Source organism: Populus nigra, chromosome 5 (genome assembly GCF_951802175.1).
Source record: "Populus nigra chromosome 5, ddPopNigr1.1, whole genome shotgun sequence".
NCBI lineage: Eukaryota > Viridiplantae > Streptophyta > Magnoliopsida > Malpighiales > Salicaceae > Populus > Populus nigra.
In genome coordinates this window covers 6,724,100-6,739,167 of record NC_084856.1, presented here as the reverse complement: position 1 = coordinate 6,739,167, position 15,068 = coordinate 6,724,100, and the positions used below count along the sequence as shown (strand labels likewise).

The 15,068-nt window shown below is 32.1% G+C and overlaps 2 protein-coding genes across 3 annotated transcripts; both read left to right on the top strand.

Moving 5' to 3' along the window:
* The first annotated feature begins 9,089 nt into the window (after positions 1–9,089).
* On the top strand, positions 9,090–11,829 carry LOC133694276 (WAT1-related protein At4g08300). The gene is made up of 7 exons (XM_062115767.1): positions 9,090–9,377; positions 9,488–9,550; positions 9,662–9,778; positions 10,457–10,694; positions 10,805–10,963; positions 11,063–11,214; positions 11,399–11,829. Exons 1-7 carry the CDS (start codon positions 9,166–9,168, stop codon positions 11,619–11,621), a joined length of 1,164 nt encoding a protein of 387 aa, XP_061971751.1. The 5' UTR covers positions 9,090–9,165; the 3' UTR covers positions 11,622–11,829.
* Positions 11,830–12,112: 283 nt separating this feature from the next.
* LOC133694530 (gamma-glutamylcyclotransferase 2-3) lies at positions 12,113–14,840 on the top strand. 2 transcript variants are annotated; one of them, XM_062116068.1, is made up of 8 exons: positions 12,113–12,667; positions 12,758–12,834; positions 13,067–13,120; positions 13,621–13,677; positions 13,762–13,802; positions 13,894–13,965; positions 14,323–14,402; positions 14,506–14,840. In XM_062116068.1, the coding sequence occupies exons 1-8, from the start codon at positions 12,559–12,561 to the stop codon at positions 14,583–14,585; spliced, it is 570 nt and encodes a 189-aa protein (XP_061972052.1). In that variant the 5' UTR covers positions 12,113–12,558; the 3' UTR covers positions 14,586–14,840. The 2 variants fall into 2 exon arrangements, with proteins under 2 accessions (XP_061972052.1, XP_061972053.1); XM_062116069.1 differs by lacking the exons at positions 12,113–12,667; positions 12,758–12,834; positions 13,067–13,120 and adding an exon at positions 13,152–13,475.
* The last annotated feature ends 228 nt before the right edge of the window (positions 14,841–15,068 follow it).

Below are 15,068 nucleotides of genomic sequence, written 5' to 3'. Positions count from 1 at the left end.
GCTACAGTGTTTCCAACATTATTTTTTGTCCTCTTTTTTTGGTTTTTTTTTTTATTTTTCTAAAATTGTCTCTGTCAATTTATTTTTTAATATTGAGCTAATTAAGAATTTAGCATTGTAATTGTTTTTATTTAAAACATTGTGAATTGTTACAGTGTTTTTCCATATGATTTTTTCCAAAATTATCTTTGTCGATTTTTTTTTAATATTGAGTTTGTTAAGAATTATAATTACAATGAAGCTAAATCATATGAGGAAAGCGTTGTAGTTTTTCTCACAAAACACTGTGGATTGCTATAATATTTCTCTAAATGGTTTTTTATTTTATTTTATTGGGGAAAATACTGTAATTTTCCTCACAAAACATTGTCAATTGCTACAACGTTTTTCCTCATGGGTTTTTTTCCTTCCAAAATTATCTTTGTTGGTTTTTTTTAAAATATTAAGTTGGTAGAGAATTTAGCTTTGTAATTTTTTTTGCTTTTTATTAACAGAAAAGCTAAATCATATGGCGAAAGCACTGTATCTTTCCTCACAAAACATTATAGATTGCTACAAATCATTTTGTTCAGTCTCTAAATTTTTTATCACCAACACAACTTTTTTTCTCGTCATGAAATATTTGTTTCATCATATCTTTAGTTTCTATTACTTATCTAGCATTGGTTCACAATTATAACACTATCAAGTACATTTATTTTATAAGCTCGTGGCAGCGCGCATGCATATCATCTCGTTCTTCATTTATTTTGTGTTTCTGTCCTTGAATTTTGTGAAAGGGGAGAGAGTTGTAGCAAGATAGAGGAGGAGAGAGAAAATTGTTTATTGTCCATATTTTAGTAACAAAAATAATTGATATAGGTGTCAATGGATTCCATTTGATGAGATAATTTCTATTTAAGTGTTTTTTACCCCTCATCTTGCCAAAAATATATATATATAATGCAACTTGATAGGTTTTTTATTCATAATGATTTTTTTTAAAACCAATTAAATGTTGTTTTGAAGTTAGATATGGGTTTATTGAAGTTTGTGAAGATTTTATTATGTGGTTATATGTGAAAAATTATTGAAAATAGGTTTTTTGGGTCCAAGAAGCTGGGATCTGACTTTCCAACCACCTAAAATGGTCAAATATAACTAATAGATAGATGCATTATCTACTTTTAAAAAAGTAAAATGATGACTAGGAGAGTAGGCCCGACCTTCTTTTAAATACTTAAGGAATACTAGCTCACCTAGGCCTTCGTGTATGGTTGTTTTTTGCTTTTATTTTTTATAGTTTTTCCCTTAATTTCAATTGCAATTCATTAAAATAAATTTATTAAAATATATTTTGGGGTGTTATTTATTAAACATCATTAAGTTTTTACTTTATATTCAAATAAGATTATTGCATTATTTTTATACTATTAACAAGCTCTTTTTTGTACAGCTTTTCATTATGGTTTTTGTTTTTTAAAATTTTATTCTATGGTTTTTCTACTCATATCTATTTTTATTATCATATAATTAAATAAGAAATAGATTTCAAAAAATAAAGTTATTAAACTCAAAAATATTCATAACTCGGGTTGCAGTTTTGGTAGTTTAACTTGAGTTCACCCAAAACTTCATTATTTTAATATTTAAAAAAAATACAATGAAGCCATCTTGAAAAAAAAAAGGTTTAAACTGGGTTTTGATCAAATCAATTAGGTTGTGTTTGCACCTATTAGATCGACTGAGTCACATCGACTCCTACCCAGTTTAGTTTGAAATTCAAGCTGAGCAAAAAAGTTGGGTTTAGGATCTCTAGGTTGACTTGTCAAATGAAGTTTAATAATATAACCAAAAAGCTTCTCGCAGCAACACATAAGCAATGTATTATTCTTATATTCTTTGATACAATTGCTTCGAGATTATTAAGATGTTATTTTCTTAATTAAAACTTGTTTACATGATTATTGTAAGAAAATGATATTTTAGTAAAAAATACCAGAAAAAACAATTGTGCCCATTCATAAAATAAAAGGATTTTAATTAGAGAGAAGGATTTCAATTAGAGAGATTCCATTTTTATCTATATTCCTAATCGTCCTAATTTTTATGATATTTTTTCTAATTTCTTTTGATTTCTATTGGATAAATAACTTACAACAAAAAATCTATATTGATAAGAAAAGAAGACATTATACTCAAATTATTTTTTAAATGGAATTTAAATTATTACTTTTCTTATAAAAAAACAATTTTATTTCCATATAATGAAATAGAAGTTTTAAAGGGCTCTCATGAAATGAGATTAAATATCTGAATATGCATCTATCTCTCAGCTTTTAAACTTAATCTTTGATTAACATTAACAATTTTTTTAATATTTTTTTTAAAAAAACAATGTTTAGACCGCGAGAAACTCTTTGAAATTGTCATTAAACTCAATCCAATGAATAAAACGTGAAAACTCACGACATGATTTTATGCTTTTTAGAACTATTTTTTATTTGATAATATAAAAATACAATCGCAGAACTAAGGATCACCCTAATAAGTTGTAAGCACCATTTCCTAAACAAAAATCCACTACGGTCTTAAAAGAAAACTTTAAAATATTCAAATAAAGTCATAATATTTTGTATATGGTTGACGAAAAAATATTGATAAATGTGATAAAATTATATCAAAGATGTATTAGGAATCTTAAAAAAAGAAATTATGTTAATTAAACATCCATGAGTTTTTTTTCATATTAGACACATAAAAATTGAAAAACAAATAAAGTTAGAATTTCCATAAAAACCTATAATATTATTTGTGAAAGATGAAAAAATTGAATAATAATTTTTATAATGCATTTAAATATAAATTTATAAAAAGTTCAAAAATAAAAAGAAAAAGAAAAAGGTAGGGGCTCAGGCATGTCCCAGGTGGCCCAGTGTGCCTAGACTTTTAAGAAACAAAGCCTAGGTGTATAGGCCTAACAAGCCAAATCCGCATGCCTAACTTTATTTTTATTTTTTAAAGGTGAACGACCTATAATTTATCTTTTCTTGTTTTACAAATGACCTACTGTCATCTTCTCAAAATTCAACTGTCACATAAGTGACCTAAAAATCAAGAAAGATAATTTTTAGACCCAAAAATTTGTTTATCAATTAATATTTACTTGAAAACATATAAAAAAAACATTTTAAAGATCTAAATAAATCTATTTATGATATCAAATAACCCGAAAGGGGTTGAAAAAATAAAAATGAACCCAAATTAGTAAAATTTTCCAAACCTAGTTATGCTATTTAAAGCAAGGTGAAGGCCACTTGACATTACAATGGAATTCTTCTGGTTAAATAGAACCCTTTTAACACCAAGATTAATTTTTTTTCATAATCAGAATAAGTGTCAACATAATATTTTCTCTCTCTTTTTTATTTTCAGATGAGTTTTTATCTCTTTTCTCTAACTCAAAAACTAGAAAATAAAAAAAATAAACTTTTAGATCAAAATAAAAATTGTTGTTGATACTCAATTAAATATATATTTTCTATGTGTTTTACATTTTAGCCCCTTATCTTTAAAATTTATATTTTTATCATAGTTTCAAACTTAATTTATTTTAATTGGGATATAGAAAAGTTTGATTAAAAAATATATTTTTATAAAAAAAATCAGTTAATTCATTGTTTATATGAATAGTAAAGTAATTTAGTTATATCTTATGAATATCTTTTAATTTTTAGTATAAGTAGAGCATGTAATTATCGATTTATTTTATTAAATATATGCATTAAATTATCTTATCGCAATTTAAACTTTTTTTATGCTGGAAAATATTTTGAGAATATTTACACATTTTTTATGTTAAAAAAATCTTAGTCTTATTCACAACCGAGTAGATACTATAAAAGCCTCCGTCAATACAATATTCTCCTGCCGGACGTCTCCGAGTTCGGAAAAAGAAAACAGAAAAATAAATCGGGTTCCGTAGACTATAATATGCTGCTTGTGGACCCAAATGACCTGACAGAAAACAGCATCATAATATCAACGCTGATTGGATACAGGTGGAAAACATGGATGCCAGCATTTTCCTTCATGGTAGGTGCAAGAATATGAATATAATATAGCCTTTCTGATGAGAAAAAAGAAGAATTTTAATGTAAATATTCGAAGATAATTACGTTTCTATGATAGTATACGACAAGCAATAAACATCTTCCCTTTTTTTATTTTGAATCCAATAATTTATGAGGCTGAAAGTGATGACATCGTTTTCTTACTAATCCCTTCCGGCACTACTGTTTGGGTTTCATTTTCATTCTTTTAAATTGTTAAAAAATTATTTTAAATACATGGACAATTCATTCATTTAATACTAAACTAAAAGCGGAGTTCGTTTAATTACTATTTTAAATTGTTATCTTTAACCATATATCCAACATAAAAGGTAATGTTAAAGGTTTGAAATTATTATCTTTTAAGTCTTGAAAAAAATAATTTAGTGCTACAACAGATATTTTTTTAATAGGTATGTCTTCCATACTAAAGAGTATAAAGATGATAGAAATATCTATGATGATAGGATTTGTGTTAATAGATAAACTTTCAACGAGTTTGAAGTTGATCATTATAGTAAGTTAGAAGAGATAATTGAATTGCAATATCACAAGTCGTAAAATAGAATATTTTTATTCAAATGTTATTGATATAATACTTATAGAGAAATTAGAGTAAATCCTTACCATTATTTGGTCAAAAATAATAAAAAAAAGATAGACCTAGCAACATCAATAATGTTTTTGTGTTTGCTAAACAATACCAACAAGTATGTTACATATACACTCATTCCCTTAGAAAGGATCATAACATAGTTGATTGGTTATTCATTGTGAAAACCAAAACTATAAGTCGTGTCCAAGTTGTTCAAAACGTGAAGTAGCTAGGGGAGAAGATGTATTTCAACTTTATAAGTTAGTTGATCTATATTGAGTTGCTCCATCTACCAAGTTATGCGAGTCTGGGGTTGCTAAGTAAATCTGAGAAAATCACAGCGCAACTAGGTAAATTTTAACGTGTAAAGTTTATATTTTTTGTAAATTAATAATCTTGTTTATCCTTATTTTTTTAGTTTAATGAACTCTTAAACCTGGTTATGTGATTTCTAGAATGACACACACATCTATGCTAAGAGAAAAGTCGAGCCAGATGACTTTGAGGTGTGGAGAAATTTTAGATGCATTCATGAAGTGGATCCTTAAATATAAACAATGAGACTTATTATTCCATTAGCAAACATATTGGCAGGTTGCTTCCTTTTATTAAGCATGCAAAGCTCTTAGTAATACCATGATTATGATTATTTGTGACAATGTTTAACTAATTATTTATTTTTCAAGTTACACAGCTAAGGTGCGAGCCGACTCTAATGGAGTTATATCTAGAAACACATATACGAAGGAAGGATACATATAAAAAAGGTACAGCAGTTCGTAGACAATCGAGCTGAGACATTTGTTGTAAGTAAACTTTGAAATCATTTATATATTTCTTGGACTAATGTTTTTTGTCGATGCTTTTTACCTTTTTTTTTCGTAGGAACAATATAACTTTAGCATGCATGTCAAACAAGAATAAGACTTTTCAACCCATTTAGAATACAATCTGAAATTATAATTGGAGGTTGGAGCAACCAATAGACCCGATAGAAATCGAGTTTATAGTATCTCTATGACTATGACCCGAGATATGAGATCGGGTTATAATGTCTCAATAATAAGCACCCACAATCCAACTCAAGGCGGCCATCACCAGTCATTGAGGAGTTTGTTGAAGAACAAATTGGTGCTTTTAAGGGCTTAAATGGAGAGAAAGTATAAAAAACAAAGTAGAAGGCAATAGGAGGAGATGATGGTATACATGTCCAATCATTATCCTCCCTTTTATAGACCTTCATGGGATTTTCCTTCCCCTCAAACTCCACCTGCAGCTCCAACTACTTTTTAATGTATATAGATATTTGTAATTGATTTTTATAGTTAAGTTAATAATATAAAATGTGTTTTTCAATGTCATTTAATTGTTTAATGCTATTTAATATCAAATTATTATTAGTATTTCAAAAAAAATAAATTACTAAAATACCGACAGACATAAAAAAAAAATGTTGGTGATTTCATCAACCCATTTTCCTCGAAGAGTTATAGAGAGTTATGAATCGTTTTGATATAGACCAATGGATTCACTGACGAAACATGTTTGTTGGTGACTATGTCGATGATACACGATATATTACCAACGGTTAGTCCATTGATGAGCACTCGATAATATTTACTGATAGATAGGTCGATAGAAAATGGTCGGCGCCTATTTTTATTACCGACATAAATATTCTGTCGGCCAATTCATCAACATTTAAATCACCAACTAAATTATCAACAGTTCAGAAATCCTTAATGAGACACTCATCGACTTAACATGTTTCCATCAAGAAATCTAATGATGATTTTTATACCGATAAAAATACAACTTTTACATCTATAGATTATTATGTTGTAGTAAATCAACTTTCTAGTTGTTATATTCTACAATTAGAATGAAAATGAGAGAAAAAGTAATAGCAAGGGAACACATAAACTTGTTACAAAACCATGCTTGAAAAAAAAAAGCAAAAGAAAGAAATATGTAGAAGGTTGGCAATGCTTGAAAGAGAGGCAAGAGAAAGGGGAAAAAAACAGCAATTTTAACTGATTATTTTCTTCTCCCTCGCTATCCATCTTTTCTATTTTTTTATTTTTTTCGTAAGATCATCTGGAATCCAGTAACCACATGGAGCTCCGACTAATCCATATTCAAGCTGGGTAAGACCACAAGGATGAGAAAACTCTCCCTGCCGAGTATTGAACACAGCTGCATTCCTAAGCCTCCGAACCGAGGACACTGGTTAAGCTAGAACAGCCCGCGCCACCTGATTTACATGATCATTAGTATCCTTGTTCTTTGTTTGAATCACCTATAAACTTCTTTAAATAAGAAATTAAATTATTTGTTTTTTCGGATATCTCTTCTTCTTTTATTTCATTATAAATCTCACTTCTTCTTCATTTTTAAGAAAAATTTAATTTGAACCTAATTAATCTCCAATTTACAAAAGAGGGATGAGAGAAGTTAATAAACTAGCACAAATCATCCATTCTACTATATTTTCATAGATTTTATTTGCAAGTTTATATGGCCAAACCTAGTTAGTTAGGGGCTGTGTGGAAATATAGTAGTTTTTATTTTTTAAAATGTTCTGCACATGAAAATAAATCAAAATAATAGTTTTTATTTTTTAAAATTATTTTTAATATCAATATATTAAAATAATTTAAAAATATCAAAAAAATATTATTCAAAGTAAAAAAAATTTAATTTTTTCAAAACACAAAAATAAACAGAATGATTTAAATATTTGTTTTACCCATAAATCCGTAAAAATGCATTCATAATACAGATGACTTTATATCCATCGATAAGAGATAAGTAGCATGCATGAGAGATAAGAAAAGAAACTATCGCACTTGAGGGTCTAGCTGCTGTGGTCAATCGTGTGACTTGTTCCGCCCCCGTCCCAGGTTCGACCCTCTATGTGCACGCCTGTCACCCCCGCGGTGCCTAACCTGCTCCTGGGCTTGCAGGATGTCCAGTGGGCCGTGGGGAATAGTCGTGGTGCGCGCAAGCTGGCCCGGACACCCCACGTAAATCAAAAAAAAAAAAAGAAAAGAAACTATCCCATTAAACAAAAGGGGGTAAAAACTTGGTCCATGTTTGCGGTGGGAAATAATCCACAGCCACATCTTTTCATTTTGCCACGAAGAAGATGATTTTTAAGATATGCTCACATTCTCACGTGTTCTTCGGTGGGATTCCACCGACCAGTTTTTTCGTTGGAATCCAAACACGATAGCACCAACATTAATTAATTTCTTTTTCTTATGAATTTTCCCAAAGGAATTAAAGAGCTTGAAACAGGAGTTTTGTAGCTTTTTTTTTTTTTAGGAGCAGGAATTATCTTAATTAGCAAGATATTAAATCAGAAATAATTGCATATTTTAATCAAGTGGGATATACGTGTTTTGTCAGGGTTACAAAACTCATTCGGGTTGGGAAAATCAATTCAACTCAATCCATGTTAATTTAAAATAATGTTGTTCTAAGAATTTTTTAATAAAAATATTTAAAAAAATGTATTATTTTTCAAAATAATCAAGTCAAGTCTCATTTAAATTCAGATGATTTAAACCAAAAACCTATCTAATTTAATCTATAAAACTCAGTACATATTAGATGGAACCAAGAGAGACCGAATTTAATAAAATAGTTAAAAACTCAAAAGGCAAATTCATGCACTGCATCAGCGGCTAAAAACATCGATCGTTGATTGATACGTCCGGGGCTAAAACTCGATTGTGGGTCCAAAAACAGGAACGAAATAAGAATAATTTATGGAATTAACATTCCAGATAACTCATGAATATATATATATATATATATATATATATATATATTTCAGGAACTAAAACAATAAACCAAGATTTTTCATATATAAAAAAAACATGAGATGCGTGTATAAATAATCTATGCATTTTATACAATTTTCTAGCAGCGTTATTAATTTCCACTAGCTTTTAATTAGTGCTCTGATTAGGGTCAAAATACAATCAGACATCTTTTAGAAACGGTGTTCACTCTTCAATGTATACCACAATACTCTCTGCAGGCTTCATGCTAGAGCACTAAACCTAGATTTCATTTGATGGTCAATGTCTAGAGTCCCCACTGCTTATAAATTAACAAATTTGTAAAGCAGCGGGGAGGGGGGGGGGGATGTTTTATACATAAAAATCAATTAATCCACAGAAACTTTCATCTTTTTTTTTTATTTTTTGTTCGGATTCTAGATCACACCCCAAATCGAGGATTCTAGTTGCTAGGAATACAAGTGTTCTTAGTTAATGGATAAAGGAATCTTCTTAAAAATGGAGTGAGAGTAAGTGCCCAAAGCGTAGAGGACAAATATTGGCATCGCGTTGCTTTAGCTTTTCTTGACTATAAAGAAGGCCATTTCTTGTTTCAGTCTTTGCATAGAGAAGTATATTGAGTGATTAAGCGATACAGAGGGATCGAGTTAGGAAGATACATAGAGATCAGATGGGAGACCAAACCCCATGTGAGAAGCTGTGCCTGGGGCTCAAGAAAGTTAAACATTACCTGGCTATGGTCTCCCTTCAATTTGGATATGCTGGAATGTACATCATCACCATGGTTTCTCTGAAACATGGCATGAGTCATTACATACTAGCAGTGTACCGTCACGTAGTTGCTACGCTTGTTATTGCACCGTTTGCCTTTGTTCTTGAAAGGTCTCTTTCTCCCACAAGCCCATTCACACCCGAATCACATTTCCAATTTTCTCACGTTAATTTTGCTCAACTCTGATTGTTATTTACATATTTCCTTCTCTTTTCGGCAGGAAAATAAGGCCAAAGTTGACACTCTCGATTTTCCTAAGGATAATGGTGCTTGGTTTTCTTGAGTAATGCGCCTAAAAGCTCCCTGGATCTTTGTGTCTATACTTCATAATTAATGTAACCTATATCATATGTATGTTTAACTGTATATTATTTTACTGGAAATTAATTACCAGGCCAGTGCTTGATCAGAATTTGTATTATTTGGGGATGAAGTACACCTCAGCTACATTTTCATCTGCTACAACAAATGCCCTCCCAGCTATAACCTTTCTGATGGCGCTTTGTTTCAGGTGAATTGAAGTCATAAATCGCTACCTCCTCATGTACGTGTGTGTGTATATATATATATATATATATAGTGTTATCAGCTGAGTTTTAAAATATATTTTTTTATTTAAAAATATATTAAAATAATATTTTATTTTTAAAAATTTATTTTTAATATAGTATATTAAACTAATCTAGCTATACCTCATACATGGGCATATAAATATCATGATTTAACCATTTAATAGATGGCTCATTGATGAGAGTTTGGGATTAAAATATTTGCTTCTCCTGTGATCTCAAGTTCGAGTCATGTGGTTATTAATATGATGGTCACTAGAGGTTTATATGATCGTTAATTTCTGGACCCGTAATATGTATAAACTAACACGGACACCCACATTAATCAAAAAAAAATATCATGATTTGAATTAGTACTACTCCTTTTTGATATCACACATTTTTAAAACAAGTTAGTTACGTGACTCTAAAAAGCATTCTAATCAATTTAATTAGCATGATCCATGTTTGAATTATAAATCACAAAAGGATCATAGTACGTGCTAGCATGCACGATGGGAAAGATTATAATGCATGCTCAAGCATAATTGAATAAAATTCACAAGGAGCAAATTAATATTGGAAGAGCTAACCTAAACAAATTTGTTTTGTTTAAATATGCTATGCTATATTATAAATAGGTTGGAGACAGTAAACTTTAAGAAGCTACATAGCGCAGCCAAGGCCATCGGAACTGTTATCACGGTCACAGGAGCAATGGTTATGACCTTGTACAAAGGTCCGGTCATCGATTTTATAAGATCACATGGAGCAGCTCACCATGGAACAAGCAATGAATCCGGTAATCAGCATCGGCTTACCGGAACACTAATGCTCCTAGGTAGTTGCTGTGCCTGGGCAGGTTTCTTCATATTGCAAGTGAGTATTAACTTCTCTTTACTGCTCATGTATAGTTTCTTACAGGAGGGTAGAAGGCTTTGACATAAATTAATACTAAGATTTGTTGAAATGTGTCGATTTTGGTTCAGTCATTTACTTTGAAGAAATACCCAGCAGAGCTTTCTCTCACAGCATTGATATGCGTGATGGGCGTGGTGGAAGGTGCAGCAGTGTCCCTTGTTATGGAACGTGACATGGGTGCCTGGAAGATAGGCTTTGACTCTCGGCTTCTTGCTGCTGCTTACTCTGTGAGTACATATGTTTTTCTTAATTCATTGTTTCAGGTGAGTGTTGGATAGTTTCTTAACAAATTTTTTTTTTTTTCACACCTTCAATCATGTAATTAGGGAGTGGTTTGTTCTGGAATTGCATATTATGTGCAAGGCGTGGTAATAAGGGAACGAGGCCCTGTCTTTGTAACTTCTTTTAGCCCTCTTTGCATGATCACCACTGCAGCTCTTGGATCCATTGTTCTAGCGGAGCAAATCCACCTTGGAAGGTATACATGTAATTGTCTTTTTAAAAAAAAAAATTGGGTGTAGTATTTTTACTTGATTTAAGTTAAATAATCATCTTTTTCTTTTGTAAATGTGATACTCTATGATTCTATGACCTCAAGGATTTGAACATTATTTGTATTAATGTGTGTATATCTTTGTTTGTTGGCATCTATTGCATTGCAGTATAATTGGAGCCGTTCTGATAGTTTGGGGGCTTTACACAGTGGTGTGGGGCAAAAGCAAGGAGAGAATAAACTCATCGAAATTGCAAATGACAAAGGAGAAAACTGGAACCCAAGAATTGCCTATCAAAGATATTAGTACTAAGCTATCATCATCAATCAATTTTGCAAATAGCATCCAAGGACATGACGATGGAATGTCGAAGATTCCACCCAAATCTTGAAGATTCTTCAAAAGATTTACGTTCCCTAGGACCACTATAAAAGATACCATACTCACACACACTCTATCTCTCCCCTCTCCCCTTTGCCAGTGGAAGAAACTCTATCCGAAATTAATATGTATCACCCTTTAGTTCATGTATGTTGAGATACTGATGCAGTGAAATATTATTTTGATATATTTTTAAATAAAAATATTTTAATAAATAATTGCTATTGTACTTTCGGATCCAGATATCTAAGAAAGGAAACATAAAGAATCTATATCTAGCCAGCTTGCTTGAATTGCATACGCTAAGCTAACAACATGATATTGGAAAAGAATCGAGTTCTCAGTGACTTGGATGTGGATAAAATGTATGAACATATGGTAAAGATTGCTTTGAAGATAAACATATACGACAAGAGAGAGATTATGACCTCTCACGTTATCACTCGAGAATCTCAATCTTATACCATATAAATTCTTTTTATTATGGGATGAGTATCAACCATGTGGCCAGGTGAGAGCAAATACCTCTTGAAAGCTTTGTAGCCAAGTTTTTATTGGCTGTTAAGAATGCATTAGAACCTAGTCGTCCAAGAACAAAGTTCAAGGAAATGACTTTCAGACAAGATCCCTCCCCTCCCACAAAAGCTCCTCTGGTCATCAAACAAGAAGCCCGTTCAAGACAGGTTAAAAAGATGTTGAGAAGTGTAGAAGTGTTGTTTATTTTTTAAAATATTTTGGGCCAATTAAGCCCATCCAGTAAAATGGATCCAATTTATCCTCAGACGCAAGATTTTATTGGATCCGATATCCACCAAACAGCCCTCATCCCATTTGCTCTAGTTGCTCAACAATTGGATCATTTTGTTTCGCGAATTTCTCTCGATCTCCCTCTTTGCTGTATGTTCTAGAGAGAGGAAGTTAGAGAGAGGCATAACGGAAAGGGAAAAATGGCGATGTGGGTATTTGGATATGGGTCTCTAATATGGAAAGCAGGCTTTAACTACGATGATCGTGTCGTTGGTTTCATCAAAGGATATCGCCGTGTATTTTACCAAGGTTTCTTTCTCTTACTCGTAAATACAAATATATTGTAGGGAGTATTTGTTAGTGAAATGTATTGGTGGGTGTTTTTTGTTCTGGTAATAGGCAGCACTGACCATAGAGGCACACCAGAGTATCCGGGAAGGACCGTGACTTTAGAACCTGCTGATGGGGAAGTCTGTGTGAGTTTTTTCAACATTTCTCTAGTGGTTTTGCAATTCTATTTGCTTTCAAAGGCTACGCAATAAGATAAACGAAATTGCTGATTCTCTTTTTAATAAACCAGTGAGAGTTGAGTTTGCCCATTGCCATTTAACATTTTGTTGTCAATTATGTTTCTTTTTTTGTTGTGGATAAAAAAAAATCATCAAATGATATGAGGGTTCTTTTTGTTTTTATCCTGCGAGGTCATAGTGGGGAGTTGCATATAAGATTTCCAAGAAAGAAGATCAAGAAGTAGCTCTGACGGTATGGTTTTTCAACTCAATTTCTTGAATTGCTGTTCTGATTCTTTTGTTCGTAGGAGACCTTTTATTCTATCGTCCCTGTACACTTGTACTCTTGGACATTTCAGCTATTGAACAGAGTCTTTTTTTTCTTTCACATCGTGCACTGGCTTGGGATCAACTAAACTGATACACCGTGATATCACAGTGGTGGCATTGTTATGGGGACTTCTCTCTTTTTTCTTTTCTTTTTTTGCTTGTATTCAGATTGGGGTGGAGAGGGATCATGGATGGTGCATCTGTATTTTGGAATTGATACCTGGATAATTGAATCCATCAATTGCAAATTGCACAGTTCTCATCCTCCAACGATGCTGGAAAGTGCTTAAACGTGTCTCATCTGTATAGTTTTTTTCACTTCAAGCTGTTGTTTCAGAGCTTATTTATCTCAACCCTTTTTCTTAGGCTCCTGCTTAATATATCTTAACAGAGTGTTTTTCTTTTTCTCATTGTGGCATACAGTATTTAGAAGTAAGAGAGAAACAGTATGATGAGAAGGCCTATCTTGATTTTTTCACTGTAAGTTCTAACTCTAGGTGCCAGTTTTATTCTATTTTCATCAGCCCTACAGCTGTAAAGGCATGTTCTGAAATCTATTTTCAGGATCCTGCTGCTACAACTCCAGTAGTTTCAGGAGTAATGGTGTAAGTGGCAAAAACCATCACCAACTGTTATCTTTTTCGCACTCAGCACATTGGGATTTAACCAGTTCTATTTAACAATTTCTTGTTTCAGATATATAGGATCTCCAGACAAGAGACATAATCAAAACTATTTGGGGCCTGCACCTCTTGAAGAGATAGCCAAGTAAGCATCTTCAATCTTTGCATTTCAGTTCTAAAAGGTGCTTCATTTTTGCTCTGATCAAATCCTCATGTCATTTCACAAAATCTTGAATCCTTCCTGTGTATATACAAGCACATCCGACTCATGATCAAAATCTCAGAGAAAATGCTATGATCCCATATCATGTATTTGAATAGTCAAAAGCCCGGAAAATTATTAAAAATCTTACATATATTAAATTACTGTGGCCTAAAAAGTTGATTCTGGTTAGTCAATTCTACTCTACTGGTAGTTGCTGAACTGGGCTGTGGTGCTTGAGTTCTCACCTTGGATCTAAAGCTCAGTTGCAAGTAATTCTCAAATTCTGTCCTTTTGCAGACAGATTTTTTATGCTGAAGGCCCCTCAGGACCCAACAGAGACTACCTCTTCCACCTTGAATCGGCTCTTCTTCAAATTGGTAACATTTTAACTTCTACTAGTTAGTTCCAGTATTCTGGTTCTTTTTTATTTGTTAGTTATTACTGCAAAGGAAAAATCATTTCAATCCCTTTTTCACCTAGGATGTAAAGACAAGCATGTAATTGATCTTGCAAATGAAGTGAGGCGCATTCGTCCAGAGACAGGGCTGGCTGGTTCCTGATGCCCTGGATTGTTAGCTTCAAGATTTACTTGTTAATTGAATCAGCGCAGTTATTTGTAGCCAACTTTCCCAGAGAAAAGTTGTTGATAAATATGAAGTTATGAACAACAGGCATAAAAATACCATGCCGTCCTTGGATTTTTGCCGTTAAGATGGTTAAAGATCCATGTATTCCTCAAATTGGAGCAATCATTGTTTGTGGCCAAGAAACATCTATGGGACTCGATTATTTAAATGAATTGAGTTTTAGAGCCATTTCTCGTGGGTAGAGTTTTGAGTTTTTCATCCTTTTGTCATGAACAATCAAATTGTTGCCGATCTGAAAATCATTGGAAGAGAGGCTAGCCTGGTCGAGAGCCCTCGGAGGTGCCCTAAGCTGGACAGCCTGGATAATATAATTAATTCCAATCATCCCAAAACAATTGCTGTAAAGATCAAATAGCCCGAACAATGATCCCTTGGAATGTTTCTAGCATAGTGCTG

What these genes read in the sequence shown, in the direction of transcription:
- LOC133694276 (XM_062115767.1), top strand. Translation starts at nt 9,166, where the DNA reads ATGGGAGACCAAACCCCATGTGAGAAGCTGTGCCTGGGGCTCAAGAAA. An exon ending in ATGGTGCTTGGTTTTCTTGA is followed by an intron (nt 9,551 to 9,661) that starts GTAATGCGCCTA and finishes ATTAATTACCAG; the next exon opens with GCCAGTGCTTGATCAGAATT. An exon ending in CTGATGGCGCTTTGTTTCAG is followed by an intron (nt 9,779 to 10,456) that starts GTGAATTGAAGT and finishes TATTATAAATAG; the next exon opens with GTTGGAGACAGTAAACTTTA.
- LOC133694530 (XM_062116068.1), top strand. Translation starts at nt 12,559, where the DNA reads ATGGCGATGTGGGTATTTGGATATGGGTCTCTAATATGGAAAGCAGGC. An exon ending in TCGCCGTGTATTTTACCAAG is followed by an intron (nt 12,668 to 12,757) that starts GTTTCTTTCTCT and finishes TTCTGGTAATAG; the next exon opens with GCAGCACTGACCATAGAGGC. An exon ending in CTGCTGATGGGGAAGTCTGT is followed by an intron (nt 12,835 to 13,066) that starts GTGAGTTTTTTC and finishes GCGAGGTCATAG; the next exon opens with TGGGGAGTTGCATATAAGAT.